Genomic DNA, 14,825 nt, shown 5'->3' with positions numbered 1-14,825 from the left:
TATACTTTTAGTTTTTGCTATGTTGTTTGATATGGGATTTATTAATTTATTATAATATACAAGTATTATAATAATAACCAAAATTATGCGTTTGTTGATTGGATAATGTTGAACTATCTCATTAATATCAATTAGAAGTAACAATGTCAAAATACCATTTCTGTAAATTTGTTCAATTTGAAGTCTAACAATTCTAAAAAATAATGTATATTTAGAAAACGTTTATAACGACCACAGGTTTATGCCGTTTACTGTATCTAGAAATAAAATTGACACACTGATGTTTATAATACGTGTACAAACAACTTGATCATGTCCTAACATATTTCACTTTCGCAAAAGGCTAAATCAATAGCATTTTTCAGGGTTTTTTGATTAATTAAATCACACCAGTAAACTTGACATGGTTACTGTTAGTCACTTTCTTCGTTGTTTTCATCTTCAGTGTCGAGGATTTCATCGTTCTCATTAGCAATGAACTCTTCAAACTCATTTGCTAAAAGAAAGAGGCCGTCAACGAGTGAAATAGGCAGGTCAAGTCCTGGTACCAGTTCTTCGTGGTCGCTCTGCGCCCCAAAATCTTGACTCCCAACTTCCATGTTTACTTCTTCACCTGAAGTGACGTCTCCATCACTGCTAACATCATGCGTAATGCCATAGTCATTAGCGAAAATATTTTCAATCGAGTTTAAAACAGTATACACTTTTTCCAAGCAGTGGCTCGCTGCTAAGACAACTGCTATGTACTTTAGGTAACCACAGGAATGTGCCTTTAACACTTCTTTTGCACGCATGCGTGTTGCTAGAAAGGTCTTGAAGTTGCTAACCTCGGACGGAAACGTTGTAGTCAAGATTCTTTTTTTCTCTAAAAACGAAACAAAACAAGTATTCTTAATTATGACGCTGGTTAAATTTGCACAAAATCTGTTTATAATAATTGTTCAATATATTTGGTATATTTTAGTAACCATATATGATACACTGTGTATATGCGTCTGTGAATTATGGGTAATTTAAGATAATCCACAGATGTGGCTGTCCATGTTTATGTGTGTAGATGAAGTATGGGTACTTTAAGATAATCCACAGATGTGGCAGTCCACGTTTATATGTGTGGATGAAGTATGGGTACTTTAAGATAATCCACACATGTGGCAGTCCATTTCTATGTGTGTAGATAAAGTATGGGTACTTTAAGATAATCCACACATGTGGCAGTCCATTTCTATGTGTGTAGATAAAGTATGGGTACTTTAAGATAATCCACACATGTGGCAGTCCTTGTTTATGTGTGTAGATAAAGTATGGGTACTTTAAGATAATCCACAGATGTGGCAGTCCATGTTTATGTGTGTTAATGAATATGGTACTTTAAGATAATCCGCAGATGTGGCAGTCCATGCTTATGTGTATAGATGAAGTATGGGTACTTTAAGATAATCCACAGATGTGGCAGTCCACGTTTATATGTGTGGATGAAGTATGGGTACTTTAAGATAATTTACAGATGTGGCAGTCCATGCTTATGTGTATAGATGAAGTATGGGTACTTTAAGATAATCCACAGATGTGGCAGTCCATGTTTATGTGTGTAGATGAAGTATTGGTACTTTAAGATAATCCACAGATGTGGCTGTCCATGTTTATGTGTGTAGATAAAGTATGGGTACTTTAAGATAATCCACACATGTGGCAGTCCTTGTTTATGTGTGTGGATGAAGTATGGATACTTTAAGATAATCCACAGGTGTAGCAGTCCATGTTTATGTGTGTAGATGAAGTATGGGTGCTTTAAGATAATCCACAGATGTGGCAGTTCATGTTTATGTGTGTTAATGAAGTATGCATACTTTAAGATAGTCTGCTGATGTTGCAGTCTATGTTTATGTGTGTGGATGAAGTATGGGTTCTTTAGGATAATCCGCAGATGTGGCAGTCCATGTTTATGTGTGTGGATGAAGTATGGGTACTTTAAGATAATCTGTAGATGTGGAAGTCCATGTTTATGTGTGTGGATGACGTATTGTACTTTAAGATAATCCACAGATGTGGCAGTCCATGTTTATGTGTGTAGATAAAGTATGGGTACTTTAACATAATCTGTAGATGTGGAAGTCCATGTTTATGTGTGTGGATGACGTATTGTACTTTAAGATAATCTGCTGATGTGGCAGTCTATGTTTATGTGTGTGGGTGAAGTATGGGTACTTTAAGATAATCCACACATTTGGCAGTCAGTGTCTATGTGTGTAGATGAATTATGGGTACTTTAAGATAATCCACAGATGTGGAAGTCCATGTTTATATGTGTGGAATGAATATGGGTACTTTAAGTTAGTCCACATATGTGGCAGTCCATGTTTATGTGTGTGGATAAAGTATGGGTACTTTAAGATAATCCGCAGATGTGGCAGTCCATGCTTATGTGTATAGATGAAGTATGGGTACTTTAAGATAATCCACAGATGTGGCAGTCCACGTTTATATGTGTGGATGAAGTATGGGTACTTTAAGATAATTTACAGATGTGGCAGTCCATGCTTATGTGTATAGATGAAGTATGGGTACTTTAAGATAATCCACAGATGTGGCAGTCCATGTTTATGTGTGTGGATAAAGTATGGGTACTTTAAGATAATCCACAGATGTGGCAGTCTATGTTTATGTGTGTTAATGAATATGGCACTTTACGATAATCCGCAGATGTGGCAGTCCATGCTTATGTGTATAGATGAAGTATGGGTACTTTAAGATAATCCACAGATGTGGCAGTCCACGTTTATATGTGTGGATGAAGTATGGGTACTTTAAGATAATTTACAGATGTGGCAGTCCATGCTTATGTGTATAGATGAAGTATGGGTACTTTAAGATAATCCACAGATGTGGAAGTCCATGTTTATATGTGTGGAATGAACATGGGTACTTTAAGTTAGTCCACATATGTGGCAGTCCATGTTTATGTGTGTGGATAAAGTATGGGTACTTTAAGATAATCCACAGATGTGGCAGTCCACGTTTATATGTGTGGATGAAGTATGGGTACTTTAAGATAATTTACAGATGTGGCAGTCCATGTTCATGTGTGTGGATGAAGTATGGGTACTTTAAGATAATCCACAGATGTGGCCGTCCATGTTTATGTGTGTTAATGAAGTATGCATACTTTAAGATAGTCTGCTGATGTTGCAGTCTATGTTTATGTGTGTGGATGAAGTATGGGTACTTTAAGATAATCCACAGATGTGGCAGTCCATGTTTACTGTGTGGAAGTACGGGTAATTTAAGATAATCCACAGATGTGGCAGTTCATGTTTATGTGTGTGGATGAAGTATGGATACTTTAAGATAATCCACAGGTGAGGCAGTCCATGTTTATGTGTGTGGATGACGTATTGGTACTTTAAGATAATCTGCTGATGTGGCAGTCTATGTTTATGTGTGTGGGTGAAGTATGGGTACTTTAAGATAATCCACACATTTGGCAGTCAGTGTCTATGTGTGTAGATGAATTATGGGTACTTTAAGATAATCCACAGATGTGGCAGTCCATGTTTGTGTGTGTAGATGAAGAATGTGTAATTTAAGATAATCCACAGATGTGGCAGCCCATGTTTATGTGTGTAGATGAAATATGGGTACTTTAAGATAATCCACAGATGTGGCAGTCCATGTGTATGTGTGTTAATGAATATGGGTACTTTAAGATAATCCACAGATGTGGCAGTCCATGCTTATGTGTATGAATGAAGTATGGGTACTTTAAGATAATTCACAGATGTGGCAGTCCACGTTTATGTGTGTGGATGAAGTATGGGTACTTTAAGATAATCCACAGATGTGGCAGTCCATGTTTATGTGTATGAATGAAGTATGGGTACTTTAAGATAATCCACAGATGTGGCAGTCCACGTTTATGTGTGTGGATGAAGTATGGGTACTTTAAGATAATCCACAGATGTGGCAGTCCATGTTTATGTGTGTGGATAAAGTATGGGTACTTTAAGATAATCCACAGATGTGGCAGTCCATGTTTATGTGTGTTAATGAATATGGTACTTTAAGATAATCCGCAGATGTGGCAGTCCATGCTTATGTGTATAGATGAAGTATGGGTACTTTAAGATAATCCACAGATGTGGCAGTCCATGTTTATATGTGTGGATGAAGTATGGGTACTTTAAGATAATTTACAGATGTGGCAGTCCATGCTTATGTGTATAGATGAAGTATGGGTACTTTAAGATAATCCACAGATGTGGCAGTCCATGTTTATGTGTGTAGATGAAGTATGGGTACTTTAAGATAATCCACAGATGTGGCAGTCCATGCTTATGTGTATAGATGAAGTATGGGTACTTTAAGATAATCCACAGATGTGGCAGTCCACGTTTATATGTGTGGAAGACGTACGGGTACTTTACGTTAATCCACAGATGTGGAAGTCCATGTTTATATGTGTGGAATGAATATGGGTACTTTAAGATAATCCACAGATGTGGCAGTCCATGTTTATTGTGTGGAAGAAGTACGGGTACTTTAAGTTAATCCACAGATGTGGAAGTCCATGTTTATATGTGTGGAATGAATATGGGTACTTTAAGATAGTCCACATATGTGGCAGTCCATGTTTATGTGTGTGGATAAAGTATGGGTACTTTAAGATAATCCACAGATGTGGCAGTCCATGTTTATATGTGTGGATGAAGTTTGGGTACTTTAAGATAATTTACAGATGTGGCAGTCCATGTTCATGTGTGTGGATGAAGTATGGTACTTTAAGATAATCCACAGATGTGGCAGTCCATGTTTATGTGTGTTAATGAAGTATGCATACTTTAAGATAGTCTGCTGATGTTGCAGTCTATGTTTATGTGTGTGGATGAAGTATGGGTACTTTAAGATAATCCACAGATGTGGCAGTCCATGTTTACTGTGTGGAAGTACGGGTACTTTAAGATAATCCACAGAAGTGGCAGTCCATGCTTATGTGTGTAGATGAAGTATGGGTACTTTAAGATAATCCACAGATGTGGCAGTCCATGTTTACTGTGTGGAAGTACGGGTAATTTAAAATAATCCACAGATGTGGCAGTCCATGTTTATGTGTGTAGATGAAGTATGGGTACTTTAAGATAATCCACAGATGTGGAAGTTCATGTTTATGTGTGTGGATGAAGTATGGGTGCTTTAAGATAATTCACAGATGTGGCAGTCCATGTTTATGTGTGTTAATGAAGTATGCATACTTTAAGATAGTCTGCTGATGTTGCAGTCTATGTTTATGTGTGTGGATGAAGTATGGGTTCTTTAGGATAATCCGCAGATGTGGCAGTCCATGTTTATGTGTGTGGATGAAGTATGGGTACTTTAAGATAATCCACAGATGTGGCAGTCCATGGTTATGTGTGTAGATGAAGTATGGGTACTTTAACATAATCTGTAGATGTGGAAGTCCATGTTTATGTGTGTGGATAAAGTATGGGTACTTTAAGATAATCCGCAGATGTGGCAGTCCATGCTTATGTGTATAGATGAAGTATGGGTACTTTAAGATAATCCACAGATGTGGCAGTCCACGTTTATATATGTGGAAGAAGTACGGGTACTTTAAGTTAATCCACAGATGTGGAAGTCCATGTTTATATGTGTGGAATTAATATGGGTACTTTAAGATAATCCACATATGTGGCAGTCCATGTTTATGCGTGTGGATAAAGTATGGGTACTTTAAGATAATCCGCAGATGTGGCAGTCCATGCTTATGTGTATAGATGAAGTATGGGTTCTTTAGGATAATCCGCAGATGTGGCAGTCCATGTTTATGTGTGTGGATGAAGTATGGGTACTTTAAGATAATCCACAGATGTGGCAGTCCATGGTTATGTGTGTAGATGAAGTATGGGTACTTTAACATAATCTGTAGATGTGGAAGTCCATGTTTATGTGTGTGGATAAAGTATGGGTACTTTAAGATAATCCGCAGATGTGGCAGTCCATGCTTATGTGTATAGATGAAGTATGGGTACTTTAAGATAATCCACAGATGTGGCAGTCCACGTTTATATATGTGGAAGAAGTACGGGTACTTTAAGTTAATCCACAGATGTGGAAGTCCATGTTTATATGTGTGGAATTAATATGGGTACTTTAAGATAATCCACATATGTGGCAGTCCATGTTTATGCATGTGGATAAAGTATGGGTACTTTAAGATAATCCGCAGATGTGGCAGTCCATGCTTATGTGTATAGATGAAGTATGGGTACTTTAAGATAATCCACAGATGTGGCAGTCCACGTTTATATGTGTGGATGAAGTATGGGTACTTTAAGATAATTTACAGATGTGACAGTCCATGTTCATGTGTGTGGATGAAGTATGGGTACTTTAAGATAATCCACAGATGTGGCAGTCCATGTTTACTGTGTGGAAGTACGGGTACTTTAAGATAATCCACAGATGTAGCAGTCCATGCTTATGTGTGTAGATGAAGTATGGGTACTTTAAGATAATCCACAGATGTGGCAGTCCATGTTTACTGTGTGGAAGTACGGGTAATTTAAGATAATCCACAGATGTGGCAGTCCATTTTTATGTGTGTAGATGAAGTATGGGTACTTTAAGATAATCCACAGATGTGGAAGTTCATGTTTATGTGTGTGGATGAAGTATGGGTGCTTTAAGATAATCCATTGATGTGGCAGTCCATGTTTATGTATTTGGAAGAAGTATGGGTGCTTTAAGATAATCCACAGATGTGGCAGTCCATGTTTATGTGTGTTAATGAAGTATGGATACTTTAAGATAGTCTGCTGATGTGGCAGTCTATGTTTATGTGTGTGGATGAAGTATGCGTTCTTTAGGATAATTCGCAGATGTGGCAGTCCATGTTTATGTATGTGGAAGAAGTATGGGTGCTTTAAGATAATCCACAGATGTGGCAGTCCATGTTTATGTGTGTGGATGAAGTATGGATACTTTAAGATAATCCACAGATGTGGCAGTCCATGTTTACTGTGTGGAAGTACGGGTAATTTAAGATAATCCACAGATGTGGCAGTCCATTTTTATGTGTGTAGATGAAGTATGGGTACTTTAGGATAATCCGCAGATATGGCAGTCCATGTTTATGTGTGGATGAAGTATGGGTACTTTGAAATAATCCACAGATGTGGCAGTTTATGTGTGTGGATGAAGTATGGGTACTTTAAGATAGTCCACTGATGTGGCAGTTTATGTTTGTGTGTGTTGATGAAGTATGGATACTTTAAGATAATCTGCTGATGTGGCAGTCTATGTTTATGTGTGTGGATGAAGTATGAAGAACCTAGATCGGATTTTAATCAGATTGCATGCAGTCGTGGTGAACGGGAATAAGCAGTATTGTTATTGTAGTAATACTGGCTCGTGTTGCAATATTTTGATGAAGGATCAACATTTGCAAAGTGAGATTGTTGGTGTTGATACTAGCTATGTCGTCTAAATTGAGTTACAGTCAATGGGTCACAATCATTCGTTGAGGGCGGTAAATCGATTGGTAGTAATGCAAATGGTTGTAAAATCGTCATTGAACTGTCATAGTTTAGACTTATACTCCAGCTTCGTTAAAGACAATATTCTTTGGGTCATTGATGTGAAGCTGCCAGAGTCACTATTATAAATATACATAACTGACGTGTATGAGCACTAGTATACGGTAGTATCAGTGGAGAGGCTGATAGGGAAATTGACATATCTACTACAAGATGTTCCACTGGAATGGAGGTGACAAAGGTCTTACTTACCCAGCTCAATACCGACCCGTTCCAACAATTCTTCTTGCCTTCCATATATGTACTTAAATATTTCACCAACCTGCTCTTCAAACACTTTTATGACGTGTTCTCTTGTACTGATAACATTTGTATATTGTTGTCCGACTGCAGCTGTGAACAAGACATGCCTACCATTCCAGATCATGCGGCGCAGCTTGTTGCTGAGGTGGAGGCGAGTTTTGGCGTGCGTTAATAAATCAAGGCCCGAGTTTTCATACCAGACCAAAGCAGGTTTCAATATAGCCACATGAAGGCGTTGCCGAGTAGATAAAATGAGGCTACTGTCGATATCTGCAAATAAATTGTTTTGCGGGACAAAATAATGTGGACAACAATGTTGAGACAGGCACCAGTTCAAGCGATGTAGCAAGTCCATGACGCGGTTACACATGAGATGGTCAGTCCACTCATTTCTTGGTACTGACTCTAAAGTCCAAAAGAAAATGTTTTTCAAGTGGTATGTCTGCACTCCCTTCTTGTGCGGGGGTTTCAGAAATTGTCGATGTATTAATTTGAAGACAAGATAACACACTTTCTGTGTGGTCGTTAAATCTTCTGCCAATGTACGTTCAGCTAGACTAAATGACACTCTCCATTCAAGTGATGTCAAGCTGTCTTCTGGCGATTTGGGAACTACCGCACTTCCTCGTTCAATGATTTTTGCAATCAGATTCTCAGCTGGCCAACCACATGGCCGATGACGAGTGAGCCACTTTTTTGCAATAGATGGCCATGTCTGGCATGGAAATGCGATTGCCATGTCAAACATCAAATGATTACCCTTTTCATTCATCACGACCAAATGCACTGCCGGCCCTTCTACACCGATCTGAGTTTGCATCGGTTTATTACTTGTCCCTTCAATGCCGTTAATCTTTTCGATACCCATTTCTCTTTCGAACTCAGCAATGTCTGATTCTTGTACATGTGCAATCATGTTATGGGCCATGGACTTGTACTCCATCATCAACTGAAATTCGTAGACTACCTGTATTGGCGACAGATATATTCTCGTCTCTGGGTCCTTCGCATCAGCGAATATCGTACAGGCAGTTACCAATTTATCTGCTACGGTTTTCTCCCTCACATGTAGCAGTGTATACCCTACAAATTGTTCACTCAGCTCCATCTCTACGACGTCGTGTTGCCAAAATGTCAGGGATCCATCAAGGTGATTATTGGACTCTATCACTACCACGCCTGTGTACATCAAATTGAAGTCGTATTCTTCACCAGAATTATCTTCTGTATCCTCGGGAATTGAGAGTCCCTCGGCAGTACTTCCAACCGGTTCGATTTTCATCTTTGTAAGGTCAAAATAATCGGAAATAACAAAAGGAAAATGGTGCGCATGCCATGAATCTTTGATGCTCATTAGATGGTCGAACAACTGCTGTATCTTGCGTGTTTCTGGAGTGGAACCAACGTAACTGTAAAGGCGATGTCTTAGTTCCTCGGTTACCGGAGGAAACCATACCGCTTTGCTTTGCATCACACTGCACGGATATTGTCTTAGTGTATCCATCATACACCAGTATTGATTATTATCTGTAAGTGAATTATTAGAAACAGGTACCAATATTAGTACATATAGAATTCTCTCACCAAATGTATTATGAATTTGGGGGGACTGGACTACGTCACAAAACGTACCACTGTAATGTATATTTATCTGGGATTTGTGCGAGGTGATGTGAAACGCCAGTGAAACTAACTGAAGTAAAAAAACAAAAAAAACAGCACAAACTCAATTGAATTTCTTTATGTTAGATAAGTAAGGATAAATTGTATCACTGCTCAAGAAAGTCTCAATAACTAGCCCGAAGCAACGATTTTTAAGAGTCTTTGACCGCCCTGTTTTATTTATACATCGAATCTACTTGAGTATTTCAGTTTTGTCAAACAGTTGAAGCAAATGTACATCAAAGCTATGTAAAACATTTACGTAGATTTGAAGTATACACAAATAATACATTACACCAAAGTACCAGTGGGATATGCATAATTATATATGTTGGAATATAGGGGTAGTATTGTTACGCTGTTCAGGAAAGTCTCACAACTATCCTAAAGTAGTTTTCAGCCTTGTTTTTACCGTGATAGTTGCCAGACGGTGACAAATTCGTGACCTGGATGTCCGCCCCAGATAATACATGAAATATACATTGTTAATGTCATTTACATAAGTTATTGTCCAAATTCCTTAAAGACAGATATATATAGGTTATATGCCCATGTTGAACATCCACGAAAAGTTGTCATAGATGTAGCTTTCATGTATACGTCAATTCTATTTGAGCCCATTGTGCATAATTATGTGGAACATATTTTTTAAAAAAAAAACTATGTTCTTGGCTTCAAATTTAAATTCAGATTGATATTCTACATATGTTCGTCAATTGTCACAATACAATACAATATTATATGTACAATTATTAGGTTTCAACCCCAGTTTATACTACCGTATATTAGTAAATAACATTGACAATGTAGAGTCTGTGTGTGTTTTTTACCGGTAGTCAATCTCTATGTTCAGTACAAAGGGAATCTGTACATCCGTATGTCAATTGATATGCGGTGTGACTGGAAGTGCACAGACTGACAAAATGTGATGATTATTATCACACATACAGACAAGGAAACTAGCATTATGAATATGAAACAAAAATGATCGCCAGTTAGATATTATTTTATTCGAAATTCAGAAAATTAATACGTGCACCTGTAACCTAGTATGTGTGATCCTGGTACACAATGCCTTCAGGATTTCAGACAAAATGATCGTCAATTCTACAAATTTGATCATTGACATAACACAAACTAAGCATAATAACAACTGAATCCTGCGATATATTAGTGAGGAATCGGCATTGACATGAATAAAAACAAAATGGCCACTAGTCAGTCATTTTTGTTAGAACTATAATATGATATGCACCTGTACCCCAATATGCATTATTCTGATACAAAGTTTGAATGAAATAACTCTGATCATCTCCGAGAAACGGTTCCTGGCATTTAAGCATCGGAATTCAGCAAATTCAAGTTGAGGGCCAAACTGGCTGCTGCACAGCCATATTTGATGAAAAAGAAAATAGACGTGTTTATGTAAGTCATCATATATGGTCTGTGTGGTAAGTTCGAATGTGATCATGCAGTCAAATCATGTCTGAGGAATGAACGGAACCAAAGTTGAATATTATAATTCCCTCAGCACAACCCCAATTGTCTTCAATACTGTTTTAAACCATGTAAAGGATAGATGTATATATATATATGCACATGTGTACTCGTGTTGTTGAAATTTAACACTGTAAGGCAACATAGGTATTATAAAGACATGATGAGGGTTAAAATATACTTTTTTCTTTTAAAACTGGAAATCAATAGTTACCATAGTAAGTAAATTGGTATTTACTTTAATGAATTTCTTTATTCGCCTTTAAGGCATATACTAGACTTCAGTACACTTGTATGTATGAATAGATCATACATTTATGCACACATCTTATCCCAAATTGCCACAATATGTCGTATATATGAATTTCCATTGTCATAGCATGCATGTTTACACCATATATTGAACCTATATCATTTGTAACACGTATTTTTTTTCAAAATGGAATCATTTTTTTCACAATGGAATTATTTTGTCCATATTTATTTCATTTATGCACGAAATGTGAGATAATGTAGTATTGTGATGACAATATAGCAGGAAAACTTATATATATATTATCATCACATTACTACATTATCACACATTTCGTGCATAAATGAAATAAACATGGCCAAAATAATTCCGTTGTGAAAAAATGATTCCATTTTGAAAAAATAACGTGTTTTGTATGCAATGTGTGGATATCGATGTTTATGTCATGTATGTTTTATGTAAAGCCAGAAAAACGAAAACGAGGACTCACCCACGAATTTCATGTAAATAAACAATGTATTTTACACGCGTTGTATACGTCACTATGAGTCCCATATCGAACAGGACGCGGCACGACGACTGCCGCCCCTTTAACAATCAATTTGTAATATGCCTTAAAAAACTTAATTTTGCAGACAATGTTTTGTTAAAAGTATATCATGTATCGAGTAAAATGAGGTTTGTTTGCCATCTGGGCATTGAGACGTGTTTAGATAAAAATGTAAAAGTGGACACACTAGGGGTAAATTGGTCTTAGATTGGTCTTAGATTGGTCTTAGATTGGTCTAGATTCACTCAAAATTGTTGCAACTATATTATAGATTTTTTTTCATTGGAATAGTTATCAAACAAGATATTCGTTTATGTAAATTTCAACTACTGACTTTGGGGTGTGTCATCACGATAACGTTATAAGACGGGTGAAAAGGGTCTATAAAGTGCAAATTTCCGACGTGTTAACATCAGACTAATTAAACATGCTTTTCTATTTGGAAACCTAGTCACGAATAGAACATTTATACTTGCTTGAACACGCACAGAATGCCGATTGTTCACTAAAAAGTGGTCGGATTATAACTTTTAACATGAATCTGTGGAGGTAGATACAACCACCAAGGCCGTACATAACAAGTGGATATGTCTGCGAAGATTGGTAGGAATATGCTTACTAGATGCACTCATAATTATGGGAAGTATACTATATTTTATATCAGAAGAAAGCTTATTAAATAAGCTAGTCGTGTTTTGACAGTATAATTACGAATTTTGAGGAATAACATTACAATGATGTCACAAATTAAAAAAAATCTGTTTCTATTATGTCATCGTCACGGTAAGTGTAAGGTCAATGTATTAATATATATTTTGTTCAAAAGGCTTAACACAGTACAAATAAATAATATAATTAATCATTAGGTTATTGTTTGATTATGGTAATCTCTGAAACATATTAACAAGGCAATGTATGTATGAATGTTTTTAATTTTTTCTTAGTTTGTGTAATGTTGGCACAAACTCATTTGAATTAATTACGATAATAAACTGACAAAAAAATGAAAAGTTGTTCTACGCGGTAAAAAAAAAATCATCGAATTTCAACAGTGTAACAAGTAGTGTGACATATATCCACCATGTGTAGCTGTGTTTCGCAACTGAGACAGCAATATAATACAACCAATAACTTCCGATATTACTATCCTCATTTCTCATTTATGTTCTTAAATGTTTTGTATAGAGTTGCCTATTTATCTAGTGTGATACATAATTTGTGGCTAAATAAATCCATATTAATTATTAACTATATATAGACTGGATAACTAAAAATATTTACCGTAATCGGGTAACTGCGCTTTATTTCCTGGTTGATGTATGCCCTCTATGGCTAAAAGGGCCAAATCTCGATCTCACTCACCGTGTCGAGAGCATGCAAATTTATTTAAATTGATTGCAAGCTAGCAACAGCAAAACAATATGGCGGCCATGGGTTGGAATTCCACAACAAAACCAGATCAGTGCCGTTAAATATGCTGAATGTGTAAATATAAGCAATAATTTTCAGCAAACTCAGCGAAGGTATAGTGGAACATCTTATATTCCTTATGATATACGTGCAACGTTCTCTTTTGATACAGTATTCTCGGTTGTCGTGTAAACTAATCGTTACCTCGCCAACGATTGTCGGCTCAGCTCGATCGAAGTTTCGAACTAGAAATCCCATCCCTCTCAGCTTTCTTCTAAAGTTCTGTTTTAATTGATTGATTTATTCGTAGCATAATGAATGAATGTGTGAGCTAATTCTACGGCCAGCGTGTTCGTCGTTTGTTTTTGCAGTGTAATTTGTCTAGCTATATAATGTAGAGTACTAGTAATTTGAACTTGATCCCGAGGTGAAGTTGCAACATGCATGCTCCAGACAGTCGCTACCAGGTCTGCAGTTCTCTGGCCTTGATTGGACAGTCAACCGGAGCTGCTGAGCTGAAACTAAAAGTTCTAATCGGTTTTCAAACACCTCACCAAGGAGTATTACAAATTGTAACAATCGTTTTATTGTAAAACTATCACAACACAGATGCTCTTCACTTCCAGTTCATATAACATCCTGCATTTACAATTTCATACAGTAGGAGTTGAACAGTTGTATTTCTTATTTATAGATGGAAGCCGACGAACGTCTACGTTGGCTGGAGACCCGTATAACATCAAGTCTCAGACCCCGGAATGATGATCTCAAAGCTCTATTTGCCAATGATGAATATAGGTAGGTTAAACTGCTGCATTGTGAGGCAGCTCGTCCCTCTGTGTGTCACACGTCAGAAGTTTGTACCTGTTCCTGACAGAAAATTTATCATTACCCTGGGCTTGAAGTTCAAGTTTAGAAGGTCACCCATTTACTCAATAAAATTGCCTAACGTAGCAACAGGCGAGAAAATTGTTAAAAATTGATTCAGAAATTCTCAAAAAGTTTCTAAGCATGTTACCAACCTATATTTCACCTGAAAGCTTAGATATACTGTAAAATGACTAATTTTCACTGGGTTTAAATTTCACTAATTTACCATTTCAGGCATATTCAGTGGGTTTTAAATTCACGGTTTCGTCATTTAGATAATGTGTTCTATGCTAAATTTTACATATTCACTGTGTTTTAGTTTAGCGCATTTTTCGAGTCAGCGAAATAAGCTAAATTAAAACACAGTGAATAATTACCCCCTTTACAGTATGTGAATTTGGTAGTGCATATCATGTCTGCCAGTTTTACTCTGAAACATTATTTATTGTATATTTTATCTCGTTTCCGCACGCTTCATTTTGAACTAGGCGCCTCAAACTTTTTTCCTTCTAAAGCATTCCAAAATGCGCTTGTACCAGCACTTGTCTCAAATTCCCCCGTTTTTAGCTCAGTATTCAAAAAAAATCGCCTCGCCACCTCATTTTAAAATTTCCATGAAACGAGAAAGAATTTTATGTTTCCTTTAAATTATACACACATACAATACCAAAAAAGCAATATAAACTAAAAATAACCCAAACCATGTTAAAAATAATATTAATGGTTTGTAATCAACAATGACTAT

The 14,825-nt window shown here is 36.8% G+C and overlaps 2 protein-coding genes across 2 annotated transcripts in view; one reads left to right on the top strand and one right to left on the bottom strand.

Moving 5' to 3' along the window:
• Window positions 1–221: 221 nt before the first annotated feature.
• Window positions 222–13,468, bottom strand: LOC144347792 (uncharacterized). The gene is made up of 4 exons (XM_085498705.1): window positions 13,415–13,468; window positions 9,471–9,531; window positions 7,788–9,365; window positions 222–865 (listed from the first exon to the last, which is right to left on the bottom strand). The coding sequence occupies exons 1-4, from the start codon at window positions 13,466–13,468 to the stop codon at window positions 414–416; spliced, it is 2,145 nt and encodes a 714-aa protein (XP_085354831.1). The 3' UTR covers window positions 222–413.
• The window catches only part of LOC102805713 (uncharacterized), a 44,701-nt gene continuing 43,079 nt past the window's right edge, over window positions 13,204–14,825 (top strand). Inside the window, exons 1-2 of the mRNA XM_085498704.1 lie at window positions 13,204–13,323; window positions 13,905–14,008. Coding sequence (XP_085354830.1) covers window positions 13,905–14,008 — 104 coding nt within the window. The 5' untranslated portion in view covers window positions 13,204–13,323. The remainder of the gene's footprint in view (window positions 13,324–13,904; window positions 14,009–14,825) is intronic.

Source organism: Saccoglossus kowalevskii, chromosome 5 (genome assembly GCF_978046115.1).
Source record: "Saccoglossus kowalevskii chromosome 5, keSacKowa6.1, whole genome shotgun sequence".
Classification (NCBI taxonomy): Eukaryota; Metazoa; Hemichordata; class Enteropneusta; family Harrimaniidae; genus Saccoglossus; species Saccoglossus kowalevskii.
The sequence above is the reverse complement of the archived record's forward strand: the minus strand, read 5'-3'. Positions and strand labels throughout refer to the sequence as shown.

Excerpts from the sequence above, each read along its gene's own strand:
- LOC144347792 (XM_085498705.1), bottom strand. The coding sequence starts at position 13,468 with ATGGGATTTCTAGTTCGAAACTTCGATCGAGCTGAGCCGACAATCGTT. Across the intron at positions 9,366-9,470 it reads GATAAATATACATTACAGTG|ATAATAATCAATACTGGTGT; the intron begins GTACGTTTTGTG and ends ATTCACTTACAG. Across the intron at positions 866-7,787 it reads ACGGGTCGGTATTGAGCTGG|AGAAAAAAAGAATCTTGACT; the intron begins GTAAGTAAGACC and ends TTTCGTTTTTAG.